The 14,203-nt window shown below is 35.0% G+C and overlaps 4 protein-coding genes and 1 pseudogene across 5 annotated transcripts, besides 1 other annotated feature; 2 read left to right on the top strand and 3 right to left on the bottom strand.

Annotated features, from left to right (window-relative positions):
- Positions 1-14,203: part of a mobile genetic element that runs on past both edges of the window.
- TVAGG3_0041930 lies at positions 1,322-2,127 on the top strand (annotated as a pseudogene). Its single transcript has one exon. A coding segment is annotated over exon 1 (806 nt).
- On the bottom strand, positions 2,545-3,240 carry TVAGG3_0041920 (protein of unknown function, DUF4106 family; the record flags this gene model as incomplete). Its single annotated transcript, XM_051220777.1, has 1 exon — positions 2,545-3,240. The coding sequence occupies one exon, from the start codon at positions 3,238-3,240 to the stop codon at positions 2,545-2,547; it is 696 nt and encodes a 231-aa protein (XP_051105763.1).
- On the top strand, positions 3,750-3,908 carry TVAGG3_0041910 (uncharacterized protein; the record flags this gene model as incomplete). Its single annotated transcript, XM_051220776.1, has 1 exon — positions 3,750-3,908. A coding segment is annotated over one exon (159 nt), but the record flags the coding sequence as incomplete, so codon positions are not given.
- Positions 3,925-4,296, bottom strand: TVAGG3_0041900 (protein of unknown function, DUF4108 family; the record flags this gene model as incomplete). Its single annotated transcript, XM_051220775.1, has 1 exon — positions 3,925-4,296. A coding segment is annotated over one exon (372 nt), but the record flags the coding sequence as incomplete, so codon positions are not given.
- Positions 10,901-11,853, bottom strand: TVAGG3_0041890 (protein of unknown function, DUF4106 family; the record flags this gene model as incomplete). Its single annotated transcript, XM_051220774.1, has 1 exon — positions 10,901-11,853. A coding segment is annotated over one exon (953 nt), but the record flags the coding sequence as incomplete, so codon positions are not given.

Below are 14,203 nucleotides of genomic sequence, written 5' to 3'. Positions count from 1 at the left end.
AGAAATATTTTTTGTCTGATTTACGCTCATTGACGATGAAGTTTTGACAAAACATATACGAAGAAGTTTTTCCTGTGTTGTTGTCAAAATGTCATGTTGTCACCATTTTCAAAAAGATGTTAGTTGACCGAGGGACCGAGGGACCGAGGGACCTGGTGACACCTAAAATATATTTTTGCTGAAAAAATGACCAAATTTCATTATATAACTGTTATTTTTTGACGAAGAGAACTTTTACACTTCGTAAAAAAAATCCCTGAAATCGTGAAAAAATGACCAAATTTCATGATATAACTGTTATTTTTTTACGAAGAGAACTTTTACACTTCGTAAAAAAATCCCTGAAATCATATCTTTTATACAAGATAGAAAATCTTACTCGCCTAAAACTCATGAAAATCGTAAAAAATTGCGAGTACGTAAAAAATCTTACTCGCCTAAAATCCCTGAAATCGTAAAAAAATGACCAAATTTCATTATATAACTGTTATTTTTTGACGAAGAGAACTTTTACACTTCGTAAAAAAAATCCCTGAAATCATATCTTTTATACAAGATAGAAAAAATAAAGTTAGTTTTTTAAAAAAATATTTTTTTATTTTGTATGTAAGAAACAGAAAATGTTAAACATTGAGTTTGAAACAGTTAGAAAGATAGACAATGACACCAAAATGGTTAGAATATGTGATTTAAACGTAAGATACTCAAAGAAATACAAGAAATATTCTTTGTCAGACATTTTATCTCCATTTGGAAAGAGACCGAAGGACTGGGTTAAAATTGCTTCTACTCAGAAATTTTTGACAAGAAATCCTGAGCTTTTGATATCGGTAGCATTTCATGGAACAAGAGCATATCTTATAGACAAAAGTCTTATACCAATAGTTTTGTTATGGTTAGACCCAGTTGTTGGATATAACTTCATAACATATGGTTCATTCGATACGGAACGTTGCAGTGAAGGCTTACTTTACATCGTTCAGAAACCGAAGGACTTCAATACAAAAAGATATAAGATAGGAAGAACATATAATATAACTCAAAGATATGACAGTATAGTCAATAGAGTCAAGGTTGTGTTTGTTAACGATATGAGAGCTGCTGAAACAGAACTACTCGAAAAGTTTGAGAAAATGTATGGTGCTCCCACGAAAGGTAAAGAAACGTTTTGAAGTAGATGAGATAGATAAAGCTATAAAATTATTTGACGAAGTTGCTGAAAAATACATGTAAAGCGTTTATTTTTGGTCTTTTGTGAAAATAAAAAAATAACGCTAATTTTTTATAAAATATTTTTTTTATTTTGTATGTAAGGACAGATATGTCAACAACAGAGAACACAACAACTGCTATCGTTCATGAAGACATAAATGAAGAATACGAGTGGGTTCAGTATAACAAACAGTTACGTCTCATTCGTTCGGTCAAAGATGACATGTACCAAATGCAAAGTATTTTGAATGCTCTTCGTTCTACAAAGCCAGCACATCATTGGTTTGAAAACCAACAGACAAAAGAACTTTTAGAAGAATTTCCTCATATGTTTGCGACCAGAGGAAAACCGCGGAACGAGATTCCATACGAAAATCGTAAAAATTTGCCAAATGGTTTGAGAGGATATTATGTTCATAGACTTTTAGTAAATGCTGTTGCAATGTGGGCTTCACCTCGTTACGCTTGTTATATTTTCATGATGTTAGATGAAATTCATAGACAAGAACGTGAAGAGCTAGAGAACAAGCTTGAAGCAAAAGACAAAAACATACAGAAAAGAATACCACGTTCGGTACCAAAAGGAAAGGAAAAGAACTATAAGTATATGATTTATACTGAAGATATGGAGAAAGAAGAAGATAAAGATATGGTTATGTTGCATTTAGTCAGAAGAAACAACAAAAGCTTTTACGACCTTGCTAAGATTTACAAATCTGACAGAAATTGGTTCTATCGCGAAAACTTACGATTTCAATGACACCAAATGAAGATGTGAAACAAATAGTTCAAGATACTTTACCTCAAACACACTATGATATTAAAGGTTGTACAATACTTACCTTCAAAGAAGATTTGCCGCTACTGAAAGAAAAAATAACAGAGTATTTTGACAACTTCAAACAAGCAGAGTAAATGAACCATTTATTTTTCAAGCTTGACTTCAGATGGCTCAGGTAGCTCTATAAGGTAAATTGCCCTGTCAAATCCTTCTGGCATTCCGAGTTCTTCCTTCCGACATTCCGAGTCCTTCCATCCGACAAGAAAAAAATTTCCCGACAACTGGAAAAAAATTTCCCGACAACTGGAAAAAAATTTCCTGTTGTTCGTCCGTAAACCATTCGAATTTTCGAAAATTGAGAACTTTTTGGTCGAACTTCAGAAAAAGTTTTTCCTTCCGACAGAAAAAGTTTTTCCTTCCGACATTCCGAGTCCTTCCTTCCGACAGGACACAAACGGATGACTGACGTTCCTCTTCCTGAATGTCTTCCAAAGCCAGAAGAACCGACAGCCCCAGCACCACAACAGACTAAGACTAAAACACTTACATTTTTACGCTTGACTTTTTACAATTTGAACTTTGTTTGCGTAGATGTGAATTCTGAAAGAAGTATGAGGGTCTTGTATGACTTTGTACTTCTCCCATAGTTCATGTCTGTCAAACTTACCTGCCATGGACTCTTTCATAAGTTCCATGAAATCGTCTTCGGACAATCCGGGGAAAAGTACAATGTCAGTAAGTATTCTCTTTACATCCCTACTTAAACTCTTGGCTGTCTGTACACAAATGACAACTGAAATGTTAAAGTGTCTGAGCTTCTTAAGAATTCGACACATATCTTGTTCTCTATTCTTTAACAAAGGATGAGAGGCGAAATCATCTAAGATAAGAAGACATCTGTGAGGGTAAGTCTTCCAATCGTAAGATTGCAATTTCTTCGAAATGTATTCTATCTCTTTCTGTTTGTTTCTGAAGTGTTTCTTCTCTAATATTCTCTGCATTTCCTCATTTGGGTCTTTAAACTTCGAATTTATATACTCATTTATAGCATTGTACTTCAAAACCCTTCTTTGGTACTTCTTTATCCAATCTAACAACTCAGTATCCTTTATACATACTAACTTAGACTTCTTTATAATATCTTTGAACGAATTTACGGTTTGGTCAAATTGACCAGAAGTCGAACAAATAACAACTAACTCATAGAATGGGTTCTTCTCATCTAGTTCTTGTTGTTGTGCAGCCATTTTAAGATAAGTGAAAGTCTTACCCGACCCAGGTGGTGCAATTAGACCTGTTATACCATTCTGAGCAAATAAGAACTTTTCATGTATAGGCTTTATCTGAGCATTTTCTAATTTCACCTTGTTCTTGTTTAAAACATTCTCAAATTTTTTGTCAATGTCAGCAAACTTTTTTTCTAACATATTTTTAGAAAAATTAAAATTTTTATCTTTTAGAAAATGTCTAGCGATTTCGCTATCTATATTCGAGACAAGCTTTTCGACAGCAAAACATCTGTCGACCATAAAATCTTACATAGTGTAAACAAGAAAGGTGAATTTGTTCTAAAGTTCTGTTTCTGGGAATATGACAAGAACCATAAACATTAAGCAGAGCAGTCTTAAAATTTGTCAATGACAGACTTGTTGACAGAGATGACGCCGATTGGAAAGATGAAGTCCAACAAAAGTTCTTAGAATGCAAAGAAGACACATGCGCTGTTCTTGAAGATGAAATAGAAAACAGAATAGATGAGCTATTAAAGGACAAAGAACTTTTACATAAATATGGTTCGGAGAAATTTGACATAACTCCACCAGAAAAGAAGAAGAAAGAAAAGAAAGAAAAGAAAGTAGAAGAAGAGAAGAAAGAACCTGAACCAGTTCCAGAGAAAAAGAAATTTGACATGTAAAAATAAAATTTTATTTTTAGAACATTTCTGGGTCAATGTCAATGTTCTCTTCCTCTTTAGGAGCAAACACTGGCTTAGACTCTAAAATCTTTTTACCCAATTTACCTTGAACTTCAACTATCTTAGACTCATAATATTCATAGTCGTCTGCTTTCTTTGGTTCATAAGGTATAACAAGTTTGTATGCTTTGCCTTCTTTAAGGTTTGAAAACCTTCTGTCAAAACTTTCTTTGACTGTTAACAAACCTTCTATGTCTAAGTCTTCAAATTTCGCACCATTTTTAGTCACAATAGCAAACTTAACTGGTTCGATGTTCCAAACTTTGCTGAATGAAGACTTTTCAAATGGTAGAAGTAAACATTCAAATATGTGAATGGGTCTAGTTCTTCTTTAAGTCCTGACATGTACTTGTTTACTGAGATGAATTTCGTCATCTTTTCTATCGGATAAAAAAATATTTTTTTTTAAAATTTACTCAGAAAAATTATTTCTTTATATATTTGCCATTCTGAACTTCGAAAAGATGTTTTATACCAGCATAGAATTTTTCTCTAGAGCTTGGTCTTATATCGTTTTCATGACAATATTTTCTATATTCTTCATATAAAGCCCTTTTTTCATACATTTCATAAGGACAATCTAACCAGAATAGCGCATATCCATTTCGTTATCTAGGTCTCTATATGTTTCTTCTGTTTGTAGAATTTCGCTTTCTCTATTTAGTTCTATGTCTATATATTGTGGCTTAAAAAGATGTGGGCAAGAAGGGTTTGGCGCTATGTAAAAAGTTAATTTTTCTGTCATCTTTTCTATCGGATAAAAAAAATATTTTTTTTTAAAATTTACTCAGAAAAATTTTTCTTTGTATATACACCATTCTGTACGTCTAAAAGACTTTTGACATTTGCCAAGAATGTTCGTTTAGACGCTGTCATATAACCATATTCTTGACAATACTGTTTATACGAATCGTACAATGACCTTTCATCTAAACACTCAAAGTCAGTTTCATCTATGAACAGTTCATATACACTCTTGTTTGCTTCTAACAATGTTTGTCTCTCTTCGGTATGTGGAATTTGTCTTGGATTGAACTTTGAAATATCTAATGTCATGAAATATGAGAACAAGTGGTTGTAAAAGTCAGATGTCAAAGTTTCTGCTAAGTCGTCAAAATATTCTGTATCTTGCATATGAGAATCTGACGTTCTGACAACTACATATCTTCTGTCAGAACTTTCTAACTTCATCGAACAGCATTGTTTGAAACCATAATGAAATTTGCAACATTTTCACAAACTCTTTGGTCTTTATATTTTCTTTCAACAACTCCAACTTTGTCTGTTATAAGACTCTTCAAAGCATCTGAGTTCAAAACTTTTGTTGTATCTATACTTTGAAGTTCGTTACATACTATAAGTTTCATATTCTCTATTGAAGAGTTAAATTTACCGCAGATGTTTTCTAAGTTTGTCATATTCGGGTTTGAATAGCCCTCTAACAGTTTGCATAAGATATCTGTAAAGAACGTGTTCTTACCTGTTCCTTGTTTTCCAATTATAATGAGAGCAGTTTCATTTTTAGCACTTGGATGTTGTAAGATGTTTGCAAACCAACATAAGATATACTCATAGACTCTTTCGTTTCCATTGCATATAATTTCTTTGACATGGTCTAACCAAGCTTCTATAATATTTTCTTTCCATTCTACTTGTTCGTATTTATATCCAGTGAAGATAGAATAGAAGTTTGGAGAAGGTGTATAGAACTTTATACCTCGAACTGAAAAATCTTCTAACTTTGACAATAAGATATCCCAAGCATCTAACATCTTCATGCCAACTTGTACGACTTTTATTTTCTTAAGTTTCTGTCTACATTCTTGTTCTGAAACTATTGTTGCTCTTGGTTTGTTAAAGACTACATCCCATTCTTTCATAACATAACATTCTGGGGCAGAGTCGACATAAATGACTAAACGTTTCAAATTCTCGACTGCTTTGTTATAGTCTCGAAATGGACACATATTTCTGAACGCTTGGAAGTCATAAAAATCTGAAACATCTATTCTGTACATTTTTATAAAAATAAAAAAAATAGTTTTTTTATTCTTGAGCTATTTGTTGTTCTTGAGCTATTTGTTGCATTTGTTGTTCTTGAGCTATTTGTTGTTGAAGTTGTTCTTGTAATACAATACTTTCACCAGTTGCATCTTCCAATTCGAAACTTTCTGCCGTCATTGACAAATACATAGGACATAAAAGTTTTACAGGAACAAAGTTTGCGTCAACTAAGGTTAAGTTTATGTTTGCTAAAGTGTTTGAGTTTACTAAAGCTGAAAACTCTGCATTCGAATGAACAATAGGCAAACCAGCAGAGAAAGTGTTGTTTATACGCATAAGTATCTTTTGGTCATAGTAGTTTCTGTCGACATTCGAATAACACTTTGAACCTAAGTTTGAAACAATATATAAAATAGGTGTGCTTAAAGTCAATGGAACAGACATTCCTTGTATGACACCTTTTCCTGTTATAGGAAACTGTTGGTAGTAAAAACCAGATATAAGTTTTGTATTATAGCTCATATCGTTTATAGTAAACTCAGTCGGACATCCAAACATAATGAAACCTGCTCTAGTTGCAGCACATGTTACACCCGTACTTAAAGTATTAAATAAGTCAACAAAACCTGTTGGTGGTATATCTGAGTAAGTATCTTCAAAGGAGTATTTTTACCATTCACAACAATAAAATCTTCTGGTGTCAAAAGAGCAAAACAGGCTTTAGTCGTCATTGTGTTTAAAGTTAGTTTACAATATCGTCCTTGAGGACTTTGTAAGTTTGTTGTATAGAATTATATGACTCAGGGTTTTTAGTCGTAATAGTATAAACCACTATGTCTTCTGCCATTTATATATATTTAAAAGTTTTTCTGAAAGTGGAGAAGAACTTCATCTAAACTTTCACATGGCGTTTCTTGAAGTTCTCTGTCTAAGAAGTTCAAATATTTTGTAAAGACATAGAACTTTCCTTTGTCTACACGAACAAACAAAACAGGGTCTTTCATATCGTTCAAAAGTGTGTAAAGTCCTTTACATGAAATAAAGTCTATATTATTTTTCTTCAAACATCTTTCAAGAAGTTTTGACATTTTTACTTAGCAAATAAACTTTAATGAAATGTTGTGGTCGTCAAATATTTTTATAACGTCTGGGAAAACTATATTTTAAGTTCAACGTTTCACCTCCTTTCATAACGTATATCTTGTCAATGACATTATATGAAACACCACAGCAACTAACGTCGGGTTCTATTTCTTTGATGTTTATATCGTCTGCCTCTGTCAAAAGTTTCAATAGTTCTTTCAAAACTTCATGAGGTGCAATGACATATGAGTTCACTTTTACAGGGTTGTGTTCGACCAAGTTTAACATTATACCTAAAGCTTGACAAATCTTCTCCTGAGTTTGAAGTTTGTCTTTCAGTTGTTGGTAGTCGTTTCGAATATCTGCAACAGAACTTAAGTCTCTGCTAACTTCAGGATATGTTGGTTGTTCTTTTACAGGAACAATTGTTATACCATCTTCGTCCTCGTATGGTTTCCCCACTTCAACATCTCTGTCTTTGACATTGAACAACAACACTTTGACTGTTTGTTTGAGTTGGTGAATTTAACTTCACATCTGCCACCGCCATTAAACCTTTTGAAACACTTACGCTTCTATTTTTCGGAAATGACATTTTACTTAGAATAAAAAGATGGACGTATTTGAGTATCTCTTCGAATTGAAGCAGAACAAAGTTTACACACACAAACAATACAAATACATTGACAGAATAGTTCTTTATACAAACAATGGTAAATGTTATAGAATAGCAGTCTTTGCTGAACCAAATATTTTCATAAAGCAAAGAAAGTTGGTATAACTGAAATGGTGAAAGTTCTTGAAGCAGACAAAAATATAACTTCAAAACTTACAGATATTTCTAAAGGTAAGTTTATCTTACAATATTATGTCAAAACTGGCGTACTGTCAATATTTGACGGAGAGAAGTCAGTTCAAGAACAACTTACTGACCTGCTGCCAAAATCTGCTCGATGGAAGCTGTCGTTATGCCAATCTGAGGAGCTCCAGCAGGTTTCATCGAACGAATTTTCAAAAAGCATCTTCCGTGAAAAGTGCTATTGGTTTTGTAAACTTCTTTGCTCTCAGTTCATCTGGACCGTCTCTGTCACCAGTATATTGTATTTGTACAGTACCAACAGTTGAAATACCACCATAAAGTCTTCTGAGTCAGCAAATGGAATGCCAAGCCAAAAGTTTGAACGGTCTCCATTTGTATATTGAGTTTTTTGACCTCCTGTATGGGTCCATACTTTCACATATGGCATAATAGAACTTTGCATTTCAGGGTTTATGGTTGTTGTGAAGTTGTTGTTAAAGTTCATAGCATCTAATGTCAAGATGTATGACCTCATATCCTCAACTGTAAGAATATTCTTCTCTTGGATAATATTTGCCATCTATGTTTATATGATATTTAATACCGGGGTTGTAGAAACAAGAATAGTCATTTATAGTTCGTCTGAACAGTACAAACATAGTATCTGCATGTTTCATTGCAGTTGTTAAGGCAATATCTGTTCTTGCACCTGGGTCAGCACTTTGGTTTCCAACTTCACCTGCAAAGTCTTTGACAGATATTTGGTGTATAGGGAACATAAGTGGAACTGCAATATATTTGGCAGCTAAAGCATTTGAAATATCTGGGTCCAACATATAGACTGCAAGTCTGCTTTCTATTCTCTTGCATTCAAATTTTCGCATGTGAACTTAACTGGGTCCCAAGCAGTTCCAGCAGCATTGAAATAATAGTTTACTTCAGTGTTGAGGTTTGAGAAACCAAAGTCTAAGTCAACTTTGTCTTTGCAAAATTCGGCGAATGACGTTTTATTTGTTCCCTCTACGTCTGTAAGAGTGAATGGGTCTTGTGTTGGTGCAATGACTAAGTTATTTTTGCTTGGAGTAAGTTCGATAGAAATTTTTCCTGCCCAGTTGGCAAGTATCTTAAAAACCTGAAGATGAGGAAAGATGACAAAGGAACTCTAAGTTTCAGTTTTACTTTAGTGGCAGCAGTTCCATCTGAACCAGAAAGGTTAACATAAACTCCTGGAACGTTAGGGTCAAGTCTTCTTATTTTCTCAATAGTTTGCATACTGGTCTGTTTGTTCTCTAGCTTGTGGTTGTACTGAGTTTCTCAAAGCGAACCATTCATAGTTTGCCCATGTTACTGTTTGAACTAAGTCAGAGTTAGAATATATCTTATATCCCATGAAAACTTCTGGAGCATATTGGTATCCGACATAGAAAATTCCATTGCAACCTTTCTTGTCAGACAACTTGGCAGAAGGTTTTATTTCAATGTCTTGTTCCACGTATAAGAATGAGTTGTCAATAGAAATTATATGAAACTGTCGCAAGCAATATCTACTGTTGTTGAAGAACCTTCTCCAAACTCACCTACGTTTCCATAAGAAACAGCAGTTGTATATTCGTAAGTTCCAGGAACTATTTCTGACCTTCTAATGGCATTGTCGCATTCGTTATACCATTCGGAAACATTTCCATTCATGGCATCCAAAACTGTTGGCGTTATATTCTGAGCGGCGTACATTTCATATGGGTAAAAATATAGAATAGTTGGATTTATTTGTCATAATTGTTTCGGACCAAGCTTTACTTTCTTCCTGACTGAGTTTTTAACTCTTCTTTTTCCTTCATTGCCACTACTTTCACTAGATGAAGTTACTTCTTCACTACTTTCACTTTGTTCTACTCTTCTCTCTTCTTCTTTGGTGTCGCTTTTTTGTAACTTGCCCTCTGCTTCAAGTTGTTGCATCTTTGCCTCATGTTCACCTAGTATGTTGTAAATTTCCCATGCCCTTTTTGCCTTTGGGCTCTGGTCGCCCATCTCAGGTAACCTATATCCTAGAAAGATTTTGTCATAGTTTGTATTGAGTCTTCGCGTATTGTTTGCATGACTCTTTCCTGAGTTTCCGGTTCAAGCTCTTCAAACAGAGCTTGTCCATATGGAATAAGCTCGTTTCCAAATATATTTTTTGTAGCCATTCTGGTTTTCTTTCCATGTTACCAACAATATCTTTTGTGAATGGGAAAGCTTTTACCCAATGTTTCAGTCTTGCGTCATTTATTTCTGTAGTTGGTTTTATTTTGTCAAGGAACATGTTTTTCAATACTAACATTTCATTTGGTACTGTCCATTTGAGTTTTCTAAATATTCATCCCTTCTCAGTTCATTGTCTGCAAAGTAAGTTTTTATGACATTTTGTAAACTTTCGTTTGCAAGGTCATGTACAATAGGTTCTCTTCCTTCTCTCTCCCTAACTTTCTTTCTAAACTCTTCACCAAATATACCATCTCTATGGTTCTGTGTAGTTCTTTGAGATAAATGTTCTAGAACGTCAGGTGTTATATTTCCATCAGCCATGTTCATTTCATACTGGTCCAAAATATCTGCATGTTTCATATCTTTCAATGGCATTAAAGCCGCGCTGAAAATACCAGCTAAATCTGGTTCACCATTGACTTCCATTGCGTCTACAACTTCTTGGAATTGTGGTTGTAAGTTTATGAACCACCTATCCGGGTTAGCTTTATGACCCCATCTCATTGTAGTTCCATAGTCTGCAGAAACAAAAGTAGGTTTGTTTCCATATTGGTTAGGTTCTGAATGAACTTTAAACAATGTTTCATTTTTATATGTTTTGTTGAAATTTAACCTTTTATTTTCACCGAGTTCAGCCAAAGATTGAACGTTATATGGTCGTAAGTAAAAAGGGTTATTGTATTTGCGTACATTTTCTTTCAGTACTTCCATTCTATGCTGAATATTTTCATCTGGTGTTGGAGTCTTTTGTATGTCGGCAAACATTTTTCGATATTCTTCTACTATGTCAGCCGAATTTTTCTTAGACTCTTGGAAAGATTCCATATTCTCCGCATACTCTTGTTGAGGGTCAAGATTTTTCGGCTGTTCCAAATCTTCATCTAGTTCTGTGAAGTTAGTTTCCAAAGGAGGGACTTGTTCGTTTCCTTCAGGCTCTTCTAGCTGTTGTTGCTGAACTATTTCTTCCATGTCTGGTTGTATCTGAACTTCTTCCTGTGGAGTTTCTTGTACCTCATCTGCTGGCATTTCATATATTCCGAGACCGTTTTTAACAAGTTCCCTATCTAAGTCATCCGGACTCATAAACCTTTCTTCTTTCGTTCCGTCTCTATTTTTTACGCGTTTCATGAAGAGAGTTGAATTGTCATTTAGCTCTGACACCAAATATCTCGGAGTAAATTCAGTCATGTCATTTGGATGATATGCTATTAAATCATATCCCTTAGCGAGCTTGTATTTTCCAGGTTTGAAATTATATCCCATTTGGTGCTGAGCCATAAAGCTAAATAGGTTCGGGTCAGTATTTCCTTCCTTGAACTTTCTAATAGCTTCTTTATATCTGTCACTAAAGTCAAGAGTATCTGGGTAACCATAGTCTTCCTTAAGCATTTTTAAGAATTCTTGGTTTCCTTGTTCTCTACTTCTTTTATGTCCTTGCTCTGTTTGTGGTTGTTGTTGTGCAGGGTTTTGAACTGTTGGTTGCTGTGCTGGTTGCTGTGCTGGTTGTGGAGGTGGTTGTTGTGCTGGATTTTGAACTGTTGGTTGTTGTGCTGGATTGAACTGTTGGTTGCTGTGCTGGTTGCTGTGCTGGTTGTGGTGCTGGTTGTTGTGCAGTGTTTTGAACTGTTGGTTGTGGTGCTGGTTGTTGTGTTGGTTGTTGTTGTTGTGCTGGTTGTTGTTGTTGTGCTGGTTGTTGTTGTTGTGTTGGTTGTTGTTGTTGTGTTGGTTTTGGTGCATGCCTGTGTCTGTGTCCATGTGACGATGTAAATGTTTTAGGTAGTCCTGGTGCAGGTGCTTCTCTTGGAGGGTTTGGTGGTATATAAGTTCCACCAGCTGGCACATATGTTCCATCTGCAGCATAATGTCCTACCTGACTTTTCGTTTTTAAGAAAGCATTTACTAGGTCTGTTTTGGTCTGTTGTAACTCTTTTTCTTGACTTTCCACAACAGTTGCTCTAACGGCGTCATAGGCACTTTGAACTGCCTGTCTCGTTGCTGCATCTGTTATTTTCGTCATATTTTGTGCTACTTCTCTTAACTCTTTGTCGAAACCTTCAGACTTCAGTTTCTTTCCAGATGAGAAGTCGTTAACTAGTTTCACCTTACTATGAAGAGCTTCGAAGGCGTTCTTAAAGTCAGCATTCATTAAAGCTTCATTTGAACTGTCTTCATCCGCTTGTATTTTTGTCCTTATTGACCCTATAAGTTGGGCTGCTTTAGCGTTGGCTTGGGCATCTAACCAGTCATTATTAGCTTTTATATATTCTGCGCTTTTCATTGCCTTTTGCATGGCTGCGTCGTTATTTTTACTTTCTTGTGCTAAGTTTTCATACTGTACGGTTTGGTTTTGCAACTGTAAAAGTTTTTCTGCCTTTACATTTGCTTCAACTTCTTTTTTATACTCATCGCTATCCATATATGTCTTCAGGGCTTTTTTGTTTTTTTTCTTCATCTTCAGTACTTTATATTGAGTAGTATGGTTTTTCAAATTTATAACATCTTGTCCATTTTTGCTACTTCTGCTGCTTTTTCTGACACTTTTTTCGCATATTCCTCTGTACTTAGTTCTTTCAGTTGTTCTTCTTTCTTCTTTTTCTCTACGTTTAACTCATTGAGTTTCTTTGTGTGTCTGTCATATTCTAGTTTCTTTTCGTTTTCACTTATTTGCTTCTGTATGTCTATGTTTGACTTTTTGACATCTGATATTGATTTTTGAGTGAACTCAAATTCATTTGACTTTGAGGGTTATAGGCTGTTCCGTCTGCAGCTCCACCATAGCCTGCCATTTTCGCTAAAAGTGCCGCTCTTAAACCTCCACTCTGTGCACCAATAACTCGGTTTAAAAGCATAGGATTGCTTGACATTTGTTGCAACATAGTGGGGTCATTCATCATTTGTTGCAACTGTTGTTGTGGTGTCAGTTTTACTATTGGATGTTTCAATGCTCTCTTCCTCTTACGTATATTCTTACGTAGCTTACGTGGCATTTTAAGTGAAGTTTAAAAAGCGGTTTTTGACAGATGTTTATATGACACTTTTGTTCAGCACAAAAAAACTACTCGGTCAAAGTGTTGTCAGTTTTGTAAAATAACCGTCCTATCTCATTCTATAAGGGGGAAAGTCTTCTCAAAGTATACTTCCTTGGAACGCCTGTAACTTTTCCTGTAGCGACGATAGACCCTTGCTTGTCCGACAAAGTTATACTAAACATCTTCAGGGCTAGAGGGCACGAAGTGCCTGGGGCCCCACTACCTTTTTTTTTTTTTGGGGCCTCCAGGCACTTCGTGCCCTCTAGCCCTGAAGATGTTTAGTATAACTTTGTCCGGACAAGTAAAGGTCTATCGTCGCTACAGGAAAAGTTACAGGCGTTCCAAGGAAGTATACTTTGAGAAGACTTTCCCCCTTATAGAATGAGATAGGACGGTTATTTTACAAAACTGACAACACTTTGACCGAGTAGTTTTTTGTGCTGAACAAAAAGTGTCATATAAACATCTGTCAAAAACCGCTTTTTAACTTCACTTAAAATGCCACGTAAGCTACGTAAGAATATACGTAAGAGAAGAGAGCATTGAAACATCCAATAGTAAAACTGACACCAACAACAACAGTTGCAAACACAAATGATGAATGACCCCACTATGTTGCAACAAATGTCAAGCAATCTATGCTTTTAAACCGAGTTATTGGTGCACAGAGTGGAGGTTTAAGAGCGGCACTTTTAGCGAAAATGGCAGGCTATGTGGAGCTGCAGACGGAACAGCCTATAACCCTCAAAGTCAAATGAATTTGAGTTCACTCAAAAATCAAATATCAGATGTCAAAAAGTCAAACATAGACATACAGAAGCAAATAAGTGAAAACGAAAAGAAACTAGAATATGACAGACACACAAAGAAACTAAATGAGTTAAACGTAGAGAAAAAGAAGAAAGAAGAACAACTGAAAGAACTAAGTACAGAGGAATATGCGAAAAAAGTGTCAGAAAAAGCAGCAGAAGTAGCAAAAATGGAACAAGATGTTATAAATTTGAAAAACCATACTACTCAATATAAAGTACTGAAAGATGAAGAAATAAAACAAAAAGGCCGGGTTGTTTTATTTA

This window comes from Trichomonas vaginalis, chromosome IV, assembly GCF_026262505.1.
Source record: "Trichomonas vaginalis G3 chromosome IV, whole genome shotgun sequence".
Classification (NCBI taxonomy): domain Eukaryota; phylum Parabasalia; order Trichomonadida; family Trichomonadidae; genus Trichomonas; species Trichomonas vaginalis.
This window is presented reverse-complemented; position numbering and strand designations above follow the sequence as displayed.